The following is an 18,125-nucleotide window of genomic DNA, read 5'->3' on the forward strand; positions in this document are numbered from 1 at the left end:
ACTTTATTTCTCCACGAAATACAATACATTGACTGAAATTATAGAGTTGGCTCAGTTAAATTGGACTGTTATCAAACAAAACAAACTCTGAAGTAGAAATATCTTTTCGGACATCACAAAATACCTGCCTTATTTCACAGGCACTAATAATGTCTCAGAAGGATATCTTCCTCTGATAACCTCTATCAATCATAGCAACCAGGAATTTAAAAAATTAAATTCATATCTACTAAACATGAAGCTCTTCAAGTATAAGTACATTTAAACACATGTTCTAACTACAATATCATACCTTTACAATGGAAACGAACAATTATCTTTTAAAAGTAAACTCTTTAAATTATAATAACAATAATTTAAAGGAGAAACTTTATTATTATAATTTCATTATAACAACAATTATATCAAAACTTTGTCGAAACTTTCCACTAATAATAGTAATGTTAAAAGGTATGGCAGGACTACCACCGAAAGAGGAAGAGGCAAGTATACATTCTAAACAAAAAAAAATAAGTAACCCACCAAATGCATCACTATTCAAAACAAACAACATCACTACAATATATACAGTTCTTGAATGTGAGCAATCTTTTCCTAGTCTTCGCCTCCTTCTTTCTGGCAACGCTATTTCACCAAAGGACACTGTATTTGAAGACTTGAAACTGATTTTGGAAGACCTTCCTCCGTTGGAGATTGGGGCAGTCCTTAAGAGCCAACATTTTAAGGGATGAGAGTTGATAAAGACCATTGTAGTCCAGTTTTCTAGATTTGGACAGCGACGAATGGTTAGAGAAGTAAGAGAGACTCGAAGCAAACCTTCATCTGGAAAACATTATGCATCCAATTATGAAATCCACAAGCTTTCCAAAGAAAAACGGTCTCTGAAAGCTCCTTTCTGTGAGCTAGCAAGTTTAGAGCAATTACTAGTTGCCAGCTTTTCCACATTTGATGGGAAACCTCTGTCAGAGAATGACTCAAGTCTTGGACAGTGAGAAAGAGCCAATGTTTGAAGGGATGAGAGTTGATAGAGACCCTTGTAGTTCAGTTTCTCTAGATTTCCACCACAAGAGATGGTTAGAGAAGTAAGAGAGAGTGGAAGCAAACCTTCATCTGGAGAACATTTTGCATCCAATTTTGCAATGCACAAGCTTTTCAGAGAAGAATTGTCCCCGAACCAAAAGCTCCTTTCTGTGAGCCAATAAGTCTAGAGTAATTATTGATTTCCAGATCTTCCAAATTTGATGGCAAACCTCCTTAAGGAAACGGCTCAAGTCTTGGACAGTCTTCTATGGATAGATACCTGAGAGATGGAAGCAGCATATGCATGTTTGTAGGCAATGATTCGAATTTATGGCACCTAATGATTTGCAGATCCTTCAGATGATTATGGATGAGACCCTGTGAAATCATCTGTAAATTAGGAAACCCAGTGAGATGAAGCGTGCTGAGTGTTGGGAAGATATCTAGTGGAAAGTTCCACAGAGAGACACAGTCATCACTGATTGACTCGAGAGGTGAATAAATCATTAAGTGTTCAAGACTGTCAGACCCAACAATTTCCTGCAATGATGATTCCATGTTGTGGCCACCCATTACAAGCCATTTCATTGTAGCCCACTCCAACTGCAGCTTTCCACTGTAACGTAGATTTAAATATAGAGCCCTGGGACTTGAAGCCTCAAGTTGTTCACAGTCTTCAATTTGTAGTATTTCCAAAGGAACAAGTTGCTGTGGTAGCTGTCCTTTCAGTTTGGGACAATTTGTTATGGAAAGCTCTTGTAGACGTGGAAAAGCACCTGTCACAGCTTGGCAGTCCCACTTTTCCCATTGACTCATATTGAAGAACTCCAATCTTTCTAGGGATTTAAATGAACAAGAGTTGTTCCCATAAAAATCACCATCAATATTCACTATCCCATCAAGTTTTGTAATCTCCAATGCCTTGAGAAACGGCAAAAGTCCAAGGGGAGGTAAACATTGACAAGATTTACATTCATCCAACACTAAAGACGTCATATTCCACAATGAATTTTCTAGTAACCATTTTGGAAATTGTTTCCCACTATAGCCAAAGATTGACAATTCCTTTAAGTTTTTGGAAGGTTTCAGATTCTCAATTATGTCCTCTTCTTTCTTTGAATCAATAGAGTTCCGATTCTCCTTCCATCGCAACTCCAACGTCACAAGGTGTGGTTTATTCTTCAAATCTGCTTCTAATGCATCTACCGAGTTCTCAACATTTTGTAGCTCCTCAATTGATAGGCTTTCATCAAGGTTGAGCTCTCCTAGTTGTTGAAAATTGAACTCCCTACTAAAGCCAACATTAAAAGAATTTATTACTACTTTAAGATTCTTCAGTTTTCCCAAATGCGGTGGAATCTTTCTCACTTTAGTCTCTTTAAATTCAAGGCGACACAAATTGGTGAGTAAATGCAAATTTGAGGGCAACACCTCCAAATCTTTACAGTAATTGAACTTCAGTATTTGCAAGTGAGAGAGTAAACATATTTTTTCAGTTATTCTTTTTATTGCAGTACGAGAGAGGTCTATGGAACATAGATGCTCAAGATTGCCAACAGAGTTTGGTAACTCTTGAAGGTTAGAAAAATAAGACAGAGATAAGATACGTATGAACTTAAACTTGGATAACAATTCATGTATCGACATTTTCATATGACAACTCCAGAAATAATTCAGGCTCATAGATTTTGACATAAATGTACGTAAGCTTTCTGTATTACATAAAGTTCCAAACCCATCAAAATATTGATTGTATCCAAGTTCAAATGAAAAATGACGAGTTGCTTTCTGTATATTTTCTGTTTGATTAAGTTCACACCTGAAGTATAGGCCTCCACCTACATATTTTGCCAAATCAAGTAGAAGGTCATGCATGACAAATACTTCTTTATTTTTATCTGATTGTTGGAAGAATGACCTTGATAGTACATCATTGAAGTGTTGCTTGTCAAATACCTTTTTATTTTCATCTAATGGTTGGAAGAAAGACCTTGATAGTAGATCATTGAAGTATTGTTGGCAAACTTCTTCTGGAGTCCTAATATGTTGACGACAATGTGGGAAATTTTCAGTCATCCACAACTGAATTAAACTCTCCTTTTTAAACTCATAATCCTTGGGGAATAGGGCACAGTAAGCAAAGCATACCTTTAGATGGGATGGAAGGTGGATATAGCTCAATGCTAAAGAAGGAATAATACCGCAACACTCATTTGAAAATTCCCATATTTCGCTTTGGAACACAGTTTTCCATTCTGAAATAGATGATTTGTTGTATAATAGACTTCCCATTGTTTTCAAGGCAAGAGGTAGTCCTTTACATTTTTTAACAATCTCCATGCCAATCTTCCTGCACTCTGGATCGGGTTGAGTATCATCATCTCGAAATGCATGTTTAGCAAACAACTTCCAACACTCATCTTCCTGTAATTGCTTTAGGGAGTGATCTTCTGACCGCATGGTGGAAGCAACTTTCTTACTACGTGTGGTAACAAGAATTCTACTCCCTTGGCCCCAAAAGTAAGGGGCTTCCGCACTTCCTCCCATTTAGGTTGGTTTTCATTCCAAACGTCATCCAAAACAAGAAGAAATTTCTTCTCCGTCAATTCTTCCTTCAATCTTGTGTGAACCATCTCTAGATCTCTACTATCATCAGTTGATTTAGTAACAGCCTCAAGAATTGCTCTTGATATCTTGAAAACATCAAATTCATCTGAAACAAATACCCAGGCTTTGACGACAAATTTAGCCTCATCCACCTTTGGGTCATTGAATACATGTTGAGCAAGAGTGGTCTTACCCACTCCACCCATGCCCACGATAGAGAGTATTGATGGCTGGTTACTATTGTTTTTGTTAGATGTCATCCAGTCAAAAACCAGTTCTTTATCATCATCTCTGCCATAAATATCAGTTCCAACAACCAAAGATGTTGTTTGGGATTTTTGTGGAAGTTCATTACTCAACCCATATCCAACACCGCTAGCTGTTTTCAATCCTAGATCACCCCTTTGGCTTGAGAGAAATTCTAAGTCGTCAAGGATTTGTTTCATCCTACACTCAATTTCCTTGTTAAGGGAACTAATAGTAGTAGGAGAAGATTTGAAGAAATTGAGTACCTTGCAAGTACAGTCTGAACAGCTTTGAGATTCAGATTCAGCATCTAGTTGTCTTTTGGAGAGTTTTTGTATATCATCCAAGAGATCCTCTGCATCAAGGACAACATCTTTGACCTTAAGCAGCCAGTTTCTGACATGAGGATCCATGAACTGCTTTCGCTCTGCATGATCAGCCAGAGAATGGATGGAGTGCAGCTTGATTTCCAAGTTGTTAAGCAGATTTTGATCAAGCTTTCTTGCATGAAAGAAATCGAGAATTTGAGGAGAAGCTAGCTTCTGAAATGCAACCTGAAGAAAAGCAGAGAGAAGAGCACCACCGACAAATTCTAAGGCCATGGTAGGACAAAGATGAAGGGATTCAACTTCTGCTAGCTTTTGCCAATGACTCAGTGGTTCATGAAAAGGGCAATAATCAGATATTTGATCAAAAAAATTCTTCTTCAATAGTTAGTCAACGATCCTTTTTATTCTTCCCTACATCACAAACGGCAACAGCATTTATGAATGAGTAGTTATTATTGTACTATTCACTCAATAAGTGAATTGCTTAAATTAAGAGGTATATGAAAAAGCATGTTAAAATCTATTATTTTATTAGTTCATATATTAACTTTTAATGTGATTTTTTTAGCTCTGCATGGTTTTTTTTCATGATATTAAATAATATTTAGTAATCATATATCATTTAATCAAACAGTCAGGGTTTAGTTATTTGTGATAACCTCTGCTGTCAGCAATCTCCATGTAGTGGTTGAAGATAATGTCTTAAAGGTGTTTGGTGAAATGCAACACTGACTGCATGAAAATTATTAAGATCACAGGTAAAAGATGGATACAGTAGGCATGACTTTCTAGGATATTGGATCAAACAATTGATAGCCCTTTGATTTGCAACTTACTCTATCTGTTTGAAGTGAATTCATCACTTCTATCTGTTATCAAACAAGTAACATATACCAACTTCTTTTTCAACATGGGCTTTGAAGCTTTTAAACATAGACTTTTCATTTAAGAAGTAAATCCAAATTTTACAGTAGAACTACTTGTTACTGTTTGAAGCTGGTTTGATAGGTCCAAGTATGTTTGCATATATAAGTTGAAGCTTGTTTGATGCTTTTTGCAAGCTTTTTTCTTTGACATAGAACTTTGACCTTGTTTTCCTACTAAGCAGTGTGTGCATAGATGCTTTGGGGGTGTGGTGATGGAGGGCAACCAATTTACCTTCTCTTTCAGAAAGTATCCTCAAGTTATTAAACTATTGGGTTAAAGATGAGATTCATTCTCTAGCTACATCTGAAAACAAGTAGGATATTTTGTTGCCACAGTAGCTAACAAGAAAAACATTTTGTTTCGCAACATTTCTGTCACCATAATTAGTCCTCTTCCAAAATGATAGACTTACATTTCCATTCAAATAGCTAGTTTTTTTTTTCTTTGAAGTTGTCCTATTAATAATAGATTGTTATAATAAACATTTGAGATTGCATGTGTAATTTCATTAATATTCAAGGGAACATTGCCTTTTCCCATCACAACCATTTTAGGATCATTGTCAAGCTTTATAGAATGTCTAAAGTTTTCATCCATCTCTAAAAAAACATCTCAATCAAGAAACCATTTATCTTTTTTTTTTTTGTCTTGCTTCATAACTACATAGCCGTTTAGAAGACTTTCTCTTCTTCCTTTTTTATTAAGAAGTGAAACTTTAATTCAATTTTATAAAACTAACTTATAATGTAAGATTTGCACCCACTTATATATTATGAAATGTCATATTTTATAGTCAATGTGGAATCTTTATCACACATCCTTCATGCCGAAGTTGCCAACTCGTGGGTGAGACTATATATTTATGGTAATCCGATACGATAGGCTTAAAATAACTCTGATATTAGGTTAAAAATTTAATTTTAAGCTTAACTCAACTTTATAAAATTGAGGTTTATACCCACTTATATATATATTATGAATATCTTATCTCTAATTAATATCATAACTTGGTCAATTTTATCCTCTACCTCCACAAAATTTGCCTTTTTCTCTCTAAACACTCTTACGGAAAATGTTTAAACTTAATACATTCAATTCAGTCTCACTTCTTCTTTTGATAGAGTCTCTTCCTCCTCTTCTTCCTAATAACTAAAGTCAAATTTATACTATCTTAATATGGATAGGCATTATAAAATATAGTTGTTCTTGTATAAATATTGTTTATATAAATAACATTGCTATTCCTATTGTCTTCTACTATGGACCTTTTCTAGTAATTAGGTTGTTTTGTTTGTATCTTCATTCTGAACATTTTAGACTATTATTGGAGAATTGCTTGTATGGAGTTTTTTTTTTATTTAAATTCAGACTGAGAAAAAAAAATAAGAACTCTAAACCAATTTAAACATAAGTTATTTTATTATATAAATATATTATATTAGAGTGTGTGTATATAATAATAACTTTTTTCATATAATATGTTTGTATTAGATATAATAAATTTATAACAATTAATATTTCATAATTAAATAAAAAAATATTATTAATAATAAAATTATTAATTTTTTAAAAAAAATCTGATTTTTCTACAAATTTTAAAGTTGCACTAATATTCTTTTAGGAAAAATATTTCTAGAATTTTTTATAGAAAAATTAAAGTAAAATTACTTATAAAATTTAAAGAAAACTATTATCCATTGAAAAATTACCTGCAGAATTATATCTGGACAATTTGTGAAAGATGAGTTATTTATGGTTTTATTTTAAGAGTTCACAGAAAGATATGCACTTTGTAGGTGGAGATTTAATAGTGAAGTTGTTAAACATTGACTTAAATTCTCTCTCATTAATGTTCATGAAATTTATAATTAAAATCAGTATTTTGAAATAGTTGTTTGAACTTTATGAGAATTTAATACAGAAATAACTTCTATTCAATTACAATTAAAACTTTAAAATTGAATTCATATATTATATTTAAAGTTAGAATATTCAGAAGTAAATCATATTAATTTGGAAATAATAAGCTATTAAGTTTCAGAATGAATACTACAAGCATTTATTAGATTTAAGTTGGAAAGAATTAGCACATTGAAAAAACAAATTAAGGCAAAATTTAAAACTTATCAAATTTATATAAAAAAAATAAACACTATGATATCACATAAATTCTGTCTTTTTAATTTATATTTTCCACCATTTTTTTTAACTTTGATCAATATGATTCAAACTACTAATACCCATAAAGAAAGTATTCACTTGAATACATCACTACAAGAAAATCATAAAATAGAAACCAATTTTTAGAGACCAAAATAATTAGTTACAATAGGAACTAAAATAGAGACTATTTTAGAAACTAACAAAAAAATTGGTTTCTAAATTAGTTTCTATTATTTTCTATTATTGTTAAATAGTTTTTAAATTGGTATCTAATTAGCAACTAAGGTTTTAGATACCAATTATTTAGTTTCTAAATTTAGTCTCTAAACTATTTAACAATAATAAAAAATAATATAAACTAATTTAGAAACCAAATTTCCTTTTAGTTTTTAAAATGGTCTCTAATTTAGTTACTATTGCAACTAATTATTTTGGTTTCTAAAAATTGGTTTTTATTTCATGATTTTCTTGTAGTGCATGCAATCCATACTTTAGGAATACAAACTTAAACATACATGAATATATTTATAAAATTAATATTTATCATAATATAATATACTATATATTATAAAATTATACATTATAAAAATTAATGGTTACATTATACTATACTATTTTTTTAAAATGTTATTTATAAATACTAAAAAAAGGCACTTTTGTGTATATCCATTTTTTTATTTTTTCATGTTTTAATTGAAAATAAATGTTGTAAAAGATATTTTTTATATAATAACAGTTACAATTGTGGATGACTCAATTGAAAAAGAAAAGAAAGATATTTAAAACATAGAAAAAAATAAATTCCTTTGGAACAGGTACAATAATGAAAGATAAAGAGAGAGAGAATGAAAATTAAATTTCATTATTAAATAAATACCTTATTTATGATACATACGAGAAATTACTAAATTGACCCTAACTCTCTTGAGACAACATTTTGGCGGGAAAATTTCCTGTAGGGCACAGCCAGTGGCGCCAAAACGCGACAACTTTTTTCATTTTTAATTGAAAAACATTTCAATATCCATTTATTATTATTAAAAAAATAAAACAAAAAACAAAACAAAAACTCACACAACAACAACAGAACCAAACAGACAAAGCAACACAACAACACAAAGTTGCGTTTCATAAAGAAAAGAAGAGAAAAAAAAAAAACACTTCTCTCTCTCCATATCTATATTGTCCATTCTCCTTTAGGGTTTCTCAATTCCTATTCGTCTTTGGTTTTTTCGCAATTCCTCCATACCAACTCTAGGAATCCAGCCACTCTGCGTGTGATCTGAGCCAATTAGGGTTCCCGCATGAGTCCTCCAGCTGAATCCAACATGAGAGAAGATGGCAAGCCAGAAAATGTCACAGACCAAGTTGTGTCTCGCTTCGTAGAGTTCCTCAAGGTTCTGTTTTTTTTTTGCTCGTTCTATAAGTTAATTTTGGAGATTTTTTTTTTTTTTTGGCTAAATTAGTGTTGTGTGTGTTGTACACTGTAGTCGTATGTGGGTTTCAGAGGGAGCTGTGTGTATGCAGAAAGTCGAGATCTTTAAGTTTTTTAGTTAATGGGTATAAACATTTGATATTTTATTTTATTTTATTTTTGTTAAGTACCTTTCTAAGTTAAGTTTGTATTTTTTTTAGTTGAGAACAAGAAGATGCTGCCGAAAATGTTTAATTGTTCAGTGGAAAATTAGTTGTTAATGTTTGTGCATTCCTGTTTGAGACAAAGGACAGTGAAATGTATAATGCTTTTTCATTTAGGAGATAAGTGGAATGACGGTGTCCTAATGAAAGCAAAAATTAAATGGAGTTTCTCACTAAATATTCATTGAGTGACCCCATGTGCTTGTGATGTTGAATGCCTATTCATGATTGATTTTTAGAGAATGTGCGTTTGTATGTGTCAGTGACCGTGAGTGTGGAAGTAGTCAATAGTGAGACTTAGGTCCTCTGCAGCATTGTAGTGGAGTATTGCAGCTGCTAGCAGTCATAAGTAATTTCTAGACTTGAATAGTCAGAATAGAAGCTGAATTCACAACTAGTAGCAACTGAGTTGTGGAGAATATAATAGTCATCTGGGTATCACCTGTGTGCATCTCACTCACTCCTTTCTTTGGGAAATCCTTAAGAATTGTGGAGTATTGAGTAGCCATAAGGATATCTATCACCTTTAACATTTCCACACTTGCATTTTTTTTAATCTAAATTAATGCTGTTGCATTGTTGGAGTTGGCTGATATACTCAACAAATGTGGATAGTTTACCAACATGTGTGTGTTGGTTAGGATCTTGAATCCATATCAAGTTGAGATTGGGTTAATAAGTGAATGTCAAAATAGAAGAAATGTCCATATATGGTTTCATATGCATTAAGTAACATTTAAATTGAGATCCCTTACCTGTTAAATTCTACACTGATGTCTTTTCTGTGACAGAATGAGTTAGCATTGGAAGAGAAAAGCTGTAAAGAAGCAATCGATTTGCTAGGAGAAACCAAACATATTCTTCTGACAAATTTTTCATCAATGGGGAATGGAACGGTATTTATGAATATTATTAATATCCTTCTTTGAAATAATGATGTGTGATATTTTATTTGAATTCATGATGCTGTATAATTCTTTTCCAGGCTGAAGAAGCAGAGCGGTATTGGTTTGCTTTTATTTCATACTCTGTCAAGAAATTGATCCACAATAATGAGGAGGCTGGGAAGGAAGAGAATGCGATCACTGCACTTAGCTTGTGTCGTATATTGAGAGCAACTAAGCTCAAGTATTTTACTGGCCTTTTGACTAGCATGTTAGTTTGTACTTTGTAGGTTTTTATATTACTTATGTCATTTATTTTCTATTAAACAGCATTGCAGATTTTTTCAAAGAACTTCCACAGTTTGTTGTTAAGGCTGGTCCAACTTTGAGTAATCTATATGGAACAGATTGGGAAAACAAGCTGGAGGTATTGACTAAGTAGAGACTAATGGTCGCAAAGTTTGAGCCCTTGTGTGATTTTCTTTTTTAATTAATCCTTAGAATAGATTTCTATTAAACCATTTTTTATGTTGGTATGTCTATACCAGGCAAAGGAGATACATGCCAATGCTATTCACTTAAAGATTCTTAGCAAGTGAGTACTCCACCTTTTCCATACATTTCTTTGATTGATATCTAAGGTGCTCGTTGTTATTCGTTAATTTATGGTATTAGTGAAACTCTTTACCCATGTATTATTTCCTTTTGTATAATAATTCAGCAAACCTGACATGTGCCAATTCTAGGAACCATATTTTTCCATGGATGGTTATTTAGTAATCCATGTGTGTGCATCTCATGTTCCTTTCATAAGGTTGCAGTTGCTCATTTTGGTAGTGAAGTTTACATTGCCTTATGTATTGTGTTATTTACTGTTATTGTATTTTGTTAATATGTAATATGTGTTGACAATATGTCATAAATGAAATCTATTTTTGTGAAGAAAAAAAAAATACAAATGTGTTTATAATAGAGGATGCCAGACTACTTAAGGGGGTACATGCATTCTGAAGGGGTAATAGTACTTAATGAAATATGGAAGCAACTGAAAATTTGTAGTTAACCTATCAAAGTCTAGATGCTCTTATCTGGAACTATAATTATGTTATGTTCCAATATTTCATACTACTGTTATTTTTAACTATCCAATAAATCAGATTCTTTTGTTTGTATCATTTAGTCATCTCTCAGACTTTGCAATGATATATGCTGATCATTCCTATTTTAGGTGTATATAGTCGTTTGCTTTGATTATCATGTGTGCAGTGCAACATGCCTACATGAGCTGAGATGACATGAAAACTTATGTTCGATGGTGTAGGTACTATAAACGTGTATTTGGAGAGTTCTTTGTGACAACTGACTCAAATGCTGAAAGGAACTCATCTGTTATTGTTCATGCATCTGAATACCATCGAATTGGATGGTTGCTTTTCTTGGCTCTCCGTGTACATGCTTTCAGCCGCTTCAAAGACTTGGTGACTTGCACCAATGGTCTAATTTCAATCTTGGTAACTTAGATTCTCATGGCACTCCTTTCTGTTGAGATAATTATTAAAACTTTGAACACTTCAATTTTTTAAGGAAATATATGTTTGATTATTGAAACCTTGAACACTTGTATTTTTTATGAGTTCTAATAACTTAAGTGTTGCTTTTGTGAGGGAAATGAAGGAAATAGTTTCTCATTTTCTGGTTGTATCTGTTACAGGCCATCTTAATTATTCATGTTCCTACTCGATTTCGGAATTTCAACATTCATGACTCCTCACGCTTTGGTAATCCTCTTTGTTCTCACCGCTTTCCTGCATTTGGTTTAAATTTGTTATCTTTCCTGTGGGGCTTCACTTTTACATGCATGCAGTAAATACAGCATGTATGATCTTTCCTGTTCTCAAACATCCATTTACTTGTAGGTTTTTTTTGTTGATGGCCTTAAAAGTGAATTTTTTCTTATTGATAGAAAAATGAGGCATTGTGAATTTAACTTACAATGTCATATGATTTTCTGGTGAGGCTCTTGTATCTTGTCAGAAATCACAAGAACCACATAAGGAACAATTAGGAATATTGCTTGGGAAAAACCGAGCTGTGCCTCTGGGGCCATTCTCATTAAATAGCAATGGGATCTTTAAAATAGAGAATTTTAGCTGTTAAAGATATGTACAGTAGTTCTTGAAGAGATTGTAACTATTAAATTAACTAGTAATTACAGAATTGTAATGTCTAATTAAATAGTAATGACGACCTAAAAGACTGATTTCTTTATTTACAATTGTAACATCTAAATAAATAATAATTGCAATAGCCTATAGGACATTAGCAGTAATATCCTCGTATCTTCTTTCAGTTAAGAAAAATAATAAAGGTGTGGACCTCCTTGCTTCCCTTTGCAACATATGCAACACTACTGAAGATGAGTTGAGGAAAACAATGGAGAAAGCCAATAATGTAATAGCAGATATATTGAAGAAGAAGCCCTGTTTGGCATCTGAATGCGAAACTGAAAACCTAGAAAATATCGATAAAGGTTCATTTTCCTTTTGTCATTATTCTTTATTTTTCATTAATAACTGATGTCTAACTGATATTTTTTATCCTTTTCTTTATAGATGGTTTGACCTATTTTAAAGACCTGATGGAAGAATCTTCTCTACCTTCTAGTTTAAATTTATTAGAAAAAGATTATGATTACATGATTCGCACCAAGAGTGAACTGGATGAGAGGTTATTCATTAATGAGGATGATAGCCTGTTAGCTTCAGGAAGCTTGTCTGGAGGTTCTATTTCAGCAGGTGGTGTGAAGGTATGTTCAATGGAAACTTTGTTTCTATCATGTATAAGATAACACCTAAATCATCTTTTGTTGTGTTCTATAGAGGAAATTTGATTCACTGGCATCACCTGTTAAGACCATTACAAGTCCACTATCACCTCACCGCTCTCCCTCGTCACATCCTAATGGCATCCCAGGTAGCGCGAACTCAAAGATGGCAGCCACCCCTGTAAGCACAGCAATGACTACAGCAAAGTGGCTTCGAACTGTCATTTCTCCACTTGCACCGAAGCCCTCTCCAGAGCTGGAACGATTTCTGACATCATGTGATAGGGATGTTACAAGTGATGTAGTGCGCAGAGCACAGATTATATTGCAGGCTACATTTCCTAGTAGTCCACTTGGAGAACTATGTGTAACTGGAAGCCTGCAAAGTGCAAACCTCATGGACAATATATGGGCAGAACAACGAAGATTGGAAGCACTGAAGTTATACTACAGGGTATTGGAGGCAATGTGCAGAGCTGAAGCTCAAGTTTTTCATGCAACTAATTTGACCCCTCTTCTTACCAATGAGAGGTTCCATCGGTGTATGCTTGCATGTTCTGCAGAATTAGTCCTGGCAACTCATAAGACTGTAACAATGTTGTTCCCTGCAGTACTTGAGAGGACTGGAATTACAGCCTTTGATCTTAGCAAGGTGATTGAAAGTTTCATTAGACATGAAGAATCTCTGCCAAGAGAATTGAGGCGACATCTGAATTCATTGGAAGAACGACTTCTGGAGAGCATGGTATGGGAAAAGGGTTCTTCAATGTATAATTCTTTGGCAGTTGCCAGACCTGCCCTTTCTGCTGAGATAAATCGCCTGGGTCTGTTAGCTGAACCAATGCCATCATTGGACGAAATTGCAATGCAAATTAACTTCTCTTGTGGAGGACTGCCACCAGTGCCTACCTTGCCTAAGCTTGAAAGTTCACCAAGTAATAGTTCTCTTCTCTCCTTCTAGTTCTAACTTGAAGTCCTTGGGTCATGTTTTCTGAGTTCTCATATAATTCTTTGTGCTTACTACATAAGTTTAACTCGAAAGGCCCACGGTGAAAATAAATACTGTTCATCTTGAGTAACATCTGTAAATCAATTTCAGCTCAGAATGGGGATATAAGATCACCCAAGCGAAATGTATTGATGGAAAGAAATTCTCTAACTTCTCCTGTGAAAGATCGGCTTCTTCCCTTCAGCAACCTTAAGTCAAAACTACCGCCACCACCTTTGCAGTCTGCATTTTCCAGGTATGACAGGTTCTTTGGTATTCATGTAAATTTTCATTAATTTTTATTTTTAGCCAATTTACTATTCCCTTTTGGTGCTTTGTGTTGAATTTTTATTCGATGCAGCCCAACAAAGCCAAATCCAGCAGGTGGAGGGGAAACGTGTGCAGAAACTGGGATCAACATCTTTTTTGGCAAGGTATTGATCATAACACTGATTTGCCATGTTCACTAGGTTTCATTTGATAACTATCTTTACCTTTTAGCTTAGTGAATTCTAAGGAAACCACCTTAGTGTGCGACTCTGTCTGTATATGTGTTGCGATGAGCTCTTTATTCAATTCAATGTGACAACACCTCTATCTGTTACTTCAAAGCTCCAGGTTTTGACCATTGTGTTTCCAGGGACAACATGGTGTAGATGTTTTTTTATATTGAGAATTTACTTTGCCTTTTGAAATTAACTGTTACATTACACCACTTCAATTTGAATTATTTCATGCTGAGGGAGCAGTTCTGATTCGTCTGTTTATTTAAGATGCAATGTTTGTTTTTCTCCACTAAATCAATTTTAAGCATTTCAGCCTGTGTACATTTCCTATGTTTGCTAGATCATTAAGTTGGGAGCAGTCAGAATTAGTGGCATGGTTGAAAGACTACAATTATCTCAGCAGATAAGGGAGAATGTATACTGTCTTTTCCAGCGGATTCTAAATCAACGGACATCTCTCTTTTTCAACCATCATATAGACCAAATCATCTTGTGTTGTTTCTATGGAGTTGCAAAGGTTTCTTTTTACATTTAGAAAATTTGGAGTGTAACGTGTTTTCTATTATTACCTTTTTCTCATTCTATTCTCTTTTGCAGATTTCACAATTAAACCTAACCTTTAGAGAGATAGTATACAACTACAGAAAGCAGCCACATTGCAAACCACAAGTTTTCCGCAGTGTATTTGTTGATTGGTCATTAGCACGCCGAAATGGGGTATGTAACCGATGGTTAAAATTCAATGCTTATGCAAACTTTTCTGATACCATGACCTCATAACTGAGCTTAATGAAAACAGAGAACAGGACAGGAGCATGTTGACATCATCACCTTTTACAATGAAATATTTATTCCCTCTGTAAAGCCACTGCTGGTTGAACTTGACCCTTCTGGAGCAACTACAAAAAGCGACCGAATACCTGAAGTTAATAATAAAAATGATGGTACTTGCTTATTTGTGATTTTACTTTCAATGGCTTACCTGACTTCCGGTACTGTGCCAATCTTGTGATCTATTTATTGACTTGTGTGTTTTTTCTCTTTACAGGCCATTTAGCTCAATGTCCAGGATCTCCTAAAATATCATCTTTCCCTACCCTTCCCGATATGTCTCCAAAAAAAGTATCTGCTACACACAATGTTTATGTCTCTCCATTACGATCGTCCAAGGTACTAATTTATTTGTTTGGATTTCTTTTTCGGACCGGATCTCCAAGGTTCTGATTATTACTAGTGCATACAAACCAAACCATCTAACATTATGATGTCAAAGTGAGCACTGTAGTGTTCAATCTGTTCTATTTTCAAAGATGACTATTTTTTTAATTTGCTATTTGATAAGATCTCTAGTGCACACAATAAATTCGTTTCTACAAAACCATTCATTGGAAAACAAAATCTTGGAACACTTATGTTCATCTGTTATCTACACAGATGGACGCTCTAATATCACACAGCTCAAAAAGCTATTATGCATGTGTTGGGGAGAGCACTCATGCTTATCAGAGCCCTTCAAAAGACCTGACTGCTATCAATAACCGTTTGAATGGGTATGCTTTTCTCCATCCCTTGACCTTTTGAACCTTATTATTTACTCATTTTGTTCCTTTTCATCTGTCTATTAAGGTTTTTATGTAGAAAAAAACAAATACAATGAATTTTCTTGATCCTAATAAAATATTTATGACATTACCTGTTTTACCTCAACTTTTTCCGAAAGCAAAAGTATAATTGACTGAAGGGTAATTAATGTTATATTTTGAATTTTGAAGATGTCAGATAAAAAGAAATAATTTTTTCAAAAATTTAACCACTCTTGAGTATTAATTTATTTGTGTTTGATTCTATGTATTAGCAACAGGAAGGTGAGAGGACCCCTGAATTTTGATGATGTTGATGTGGGCTTGGTTAGTGATTCTATGGTTGCAAACAGCCTCTATCTGCAGAATGGAAGTTGTGCATCATCATCAGGTGCACCAGTGAAATCAGAGCAACCTGACTCTTAAAGTTCAATGATGTGTATATTCTGCTTGTCTCCTTTCTCGAGTCCATATAATATTATTAGCTGCTTTATGAGAAGGGGTATTGAATGAGCGGTGAGATTGTAGAATGCCGCCACTGCCCTCTTGTACTTCTGTGTATGTTGTTAGGAATTAAATGCAGAATGTAGGTCTCTGATTATCTAATCAATAATAGTTTCCTTTCCTAGTTCAACTTGGTTTTAATCTTCATTGTTCATATACTCTTTCTTTTACCAATCTTCAGGGATAGGTCAAGCTCATCTACAATCTGTTTTGGTCTTTTATTAGGCTACAATGTTAAGTTAAACATTTGAACAGGTTAGGTTAAACCTAATAGCTTTGGTTTCTAAACTATAAGACTCGTACATGCAGCTTAAATGGTGGGTCAGTGTTGGACACATATATTAGATACTGATACTCGTATGACCCTTGTAGGATACGTATTGGACACATATATTAGATACTGATACTCGTATGACACTTGTAGGATACGTATTGATAAAGTGTCTAATTTAAAAAATATTTGTTGTATTTCTGACAATTTTAATATGATTTTAACACAATTTTAAAAAAGATAAATATATTAATTTTTTAACAAATTAAATTTATTGTATAAATTTTTATTATGATAATAAGAATAAATAACAAATTCTTTTGAACTAGTCATATAAAAACATTTTTTTTTAAAAAAAATAATTGAAACATATAAACCTTTAGTATTGTATATTATATAGTTCATAATTATATATTATATAAAATTGTGTTTTTATATTTTAAAAATTATACATATTTTTTGAAAAAATAAAAAACATGGGCTTTTACTTTTTACTCTAAACCAATGGCATATATTTTTGGAACATATGGGATGAGGTTTTAGGTAAATTTTGTTTAGAATATATGAGATGCTTTTTAGAATTAAATTGAACAAAATTTTTGAAACTTATACAAAACCTTTCAAACTAGCTTCCCGAACATGTTTACCATCAAACTCACTGTTTTACTCTTTCTCTATATCTACTTCTTCTTCCTCCTTAAAGTGCAATGGCAATGAACAGTGAAGGAGGATATTTTAATCCTTTCGCTCTTATTATGGGGTGTAGGGAGTGATCATGGGAGTGCAAGATAGAAAAGTAATGAACAAGAAGTTGAAATCTAGGAGGAAAAAAAAGGATATTTTTTTCTGCACCTCCCTAGGTTCTTTCAGCACCCCCATAATTTTTATAATTTAAAAATTATTCTTTGGTAAAAAAGTTAAAATGGTTGACGGTTTGGTTATGGAGTTGTGCTTTTTTTAATATATTTTGGAGGGTGTAATCTGGTGATTATTTGGATTACAACATCTTTAATTAATTGAAACGTGTGTTTACCTTCTAAATTAGACAATTTGAAACTTGTTATTGGATCTGATAAATGCAAATTTACATTCCCAGTTATGCAATATGGAATGTGTCTAAAAGTGTTTTCAAGATTGGTAAAATTCGAAATAATTTTTTGAAAAAACACATTATAGATTGTCATAATGTTTTCTATCCTCTACTTTGATATGCTTGTCTCATATACACTGATGGAAGAAGTTACAACTTTCACATGATAAAGTAGTTAAGTGTATGAATGTGCTTAATTACCTTAATAGTTAATTAGTTAATCACATATGTTTGTTTGTCTCATTTGCTTTATTAGATGTTCACTTTCTTCTTTCTAAAATTTGTAACGTTTATTATATGTCTTATCTTTGATTTGACTTTATATGATAAAACTGAAATACGGTTTATCGATGATTTTGATTATGTTCACTTTGTTAAATATCATTTTTCCTTTTGTAGTGAGAAATGATATGAAAGTAAATATATATATATATAATTTATATTTAATAAATGATTTACTACAAAAATAACTTATTTTTTTAAAAAATATAACGTAAATATTCAATTATAGTTAAGAATAATTTATTGATAAACATATAAGATAATAA

General features: G+C 32.9%; 1 protein-coding gene and 1 pseudogene across 2 annotated transcripts; one reads left to right on the top strand and one right to left on the bottom strand.

Annotated features, from left to right (window-relative positions):
* Nucleotides 1-710: 710 nt before the first annotated feature.
* LOC137830926 (putative disease resistance RPP13-like protein 1) lies at nt 711-4,612 on the bottom strand (annotated as a pseudogene).
* Nucleotides 4,613-8,356: 3,744 nt separating this feature from the next.
* LOC137817946 (retinoblastoma-related protein 1) lies at nt 8,357-16,346 on the top strand. 2 transcript variants are annotated; one of them, XM_068621171.1, is made up of 18 exons: nt 8,357-8,689; nt 9,722-9,826; nt 9,916-10,058; nt 10,145-10,241; nt 10,363-10,409; nt 11,136-11,325; nt 11,526-11,592; nt 12,165-12,344; nt 12,427-12,620; nt 12,694-13,573; nt 13,738-13,882; nt 13,988-14,060; nt 14,473-14,649; nt 14,730-14,849; nt 14,932-15,076; nt 15,181-15,302; nt 15,567-15,682; nt 15,988-16,346. In XM_068621171.1, exons 1-18 carry the CDS (start codon nt 8,597-8,599, stop codon nt 16,136-16,138), a joined length of 3,045 nt encoding a protein of 1,014 aa, XP_068477272.1. In that variant the 5' UTR covers nt 8,357-8,596; the 3' UTR covers nt 16,139-16,346. The 2 variants fall into 2 exon arrangements, with proteins under 2 accessions (XP_068477272.1, XP_068477275.1); XM_068621174.1 differs by having other exon boundaries at nt 8,365-8,689; nt 15,994-16,346.
* The last annotated feature ends 1,779 nt before the right edge of the window (nt 16,347-18,125 follow it).

The sequence above is a fragment of the Phaseolus vulgaris genome, chromosome 11 (assembly GCF_000499845.2).
Source record: "Phaseolus vulgaris cultivar G19833 chromosome 11, P. vulgaris v2.0, whole genome shotgun sequence".
Lineage (NCBI taxonomy): Eukaryota > Viridiplantae > Streptophyta > Magnoliopsida > Fabales > Fabaceae > Phaseolus > Phaseolus vulgaris.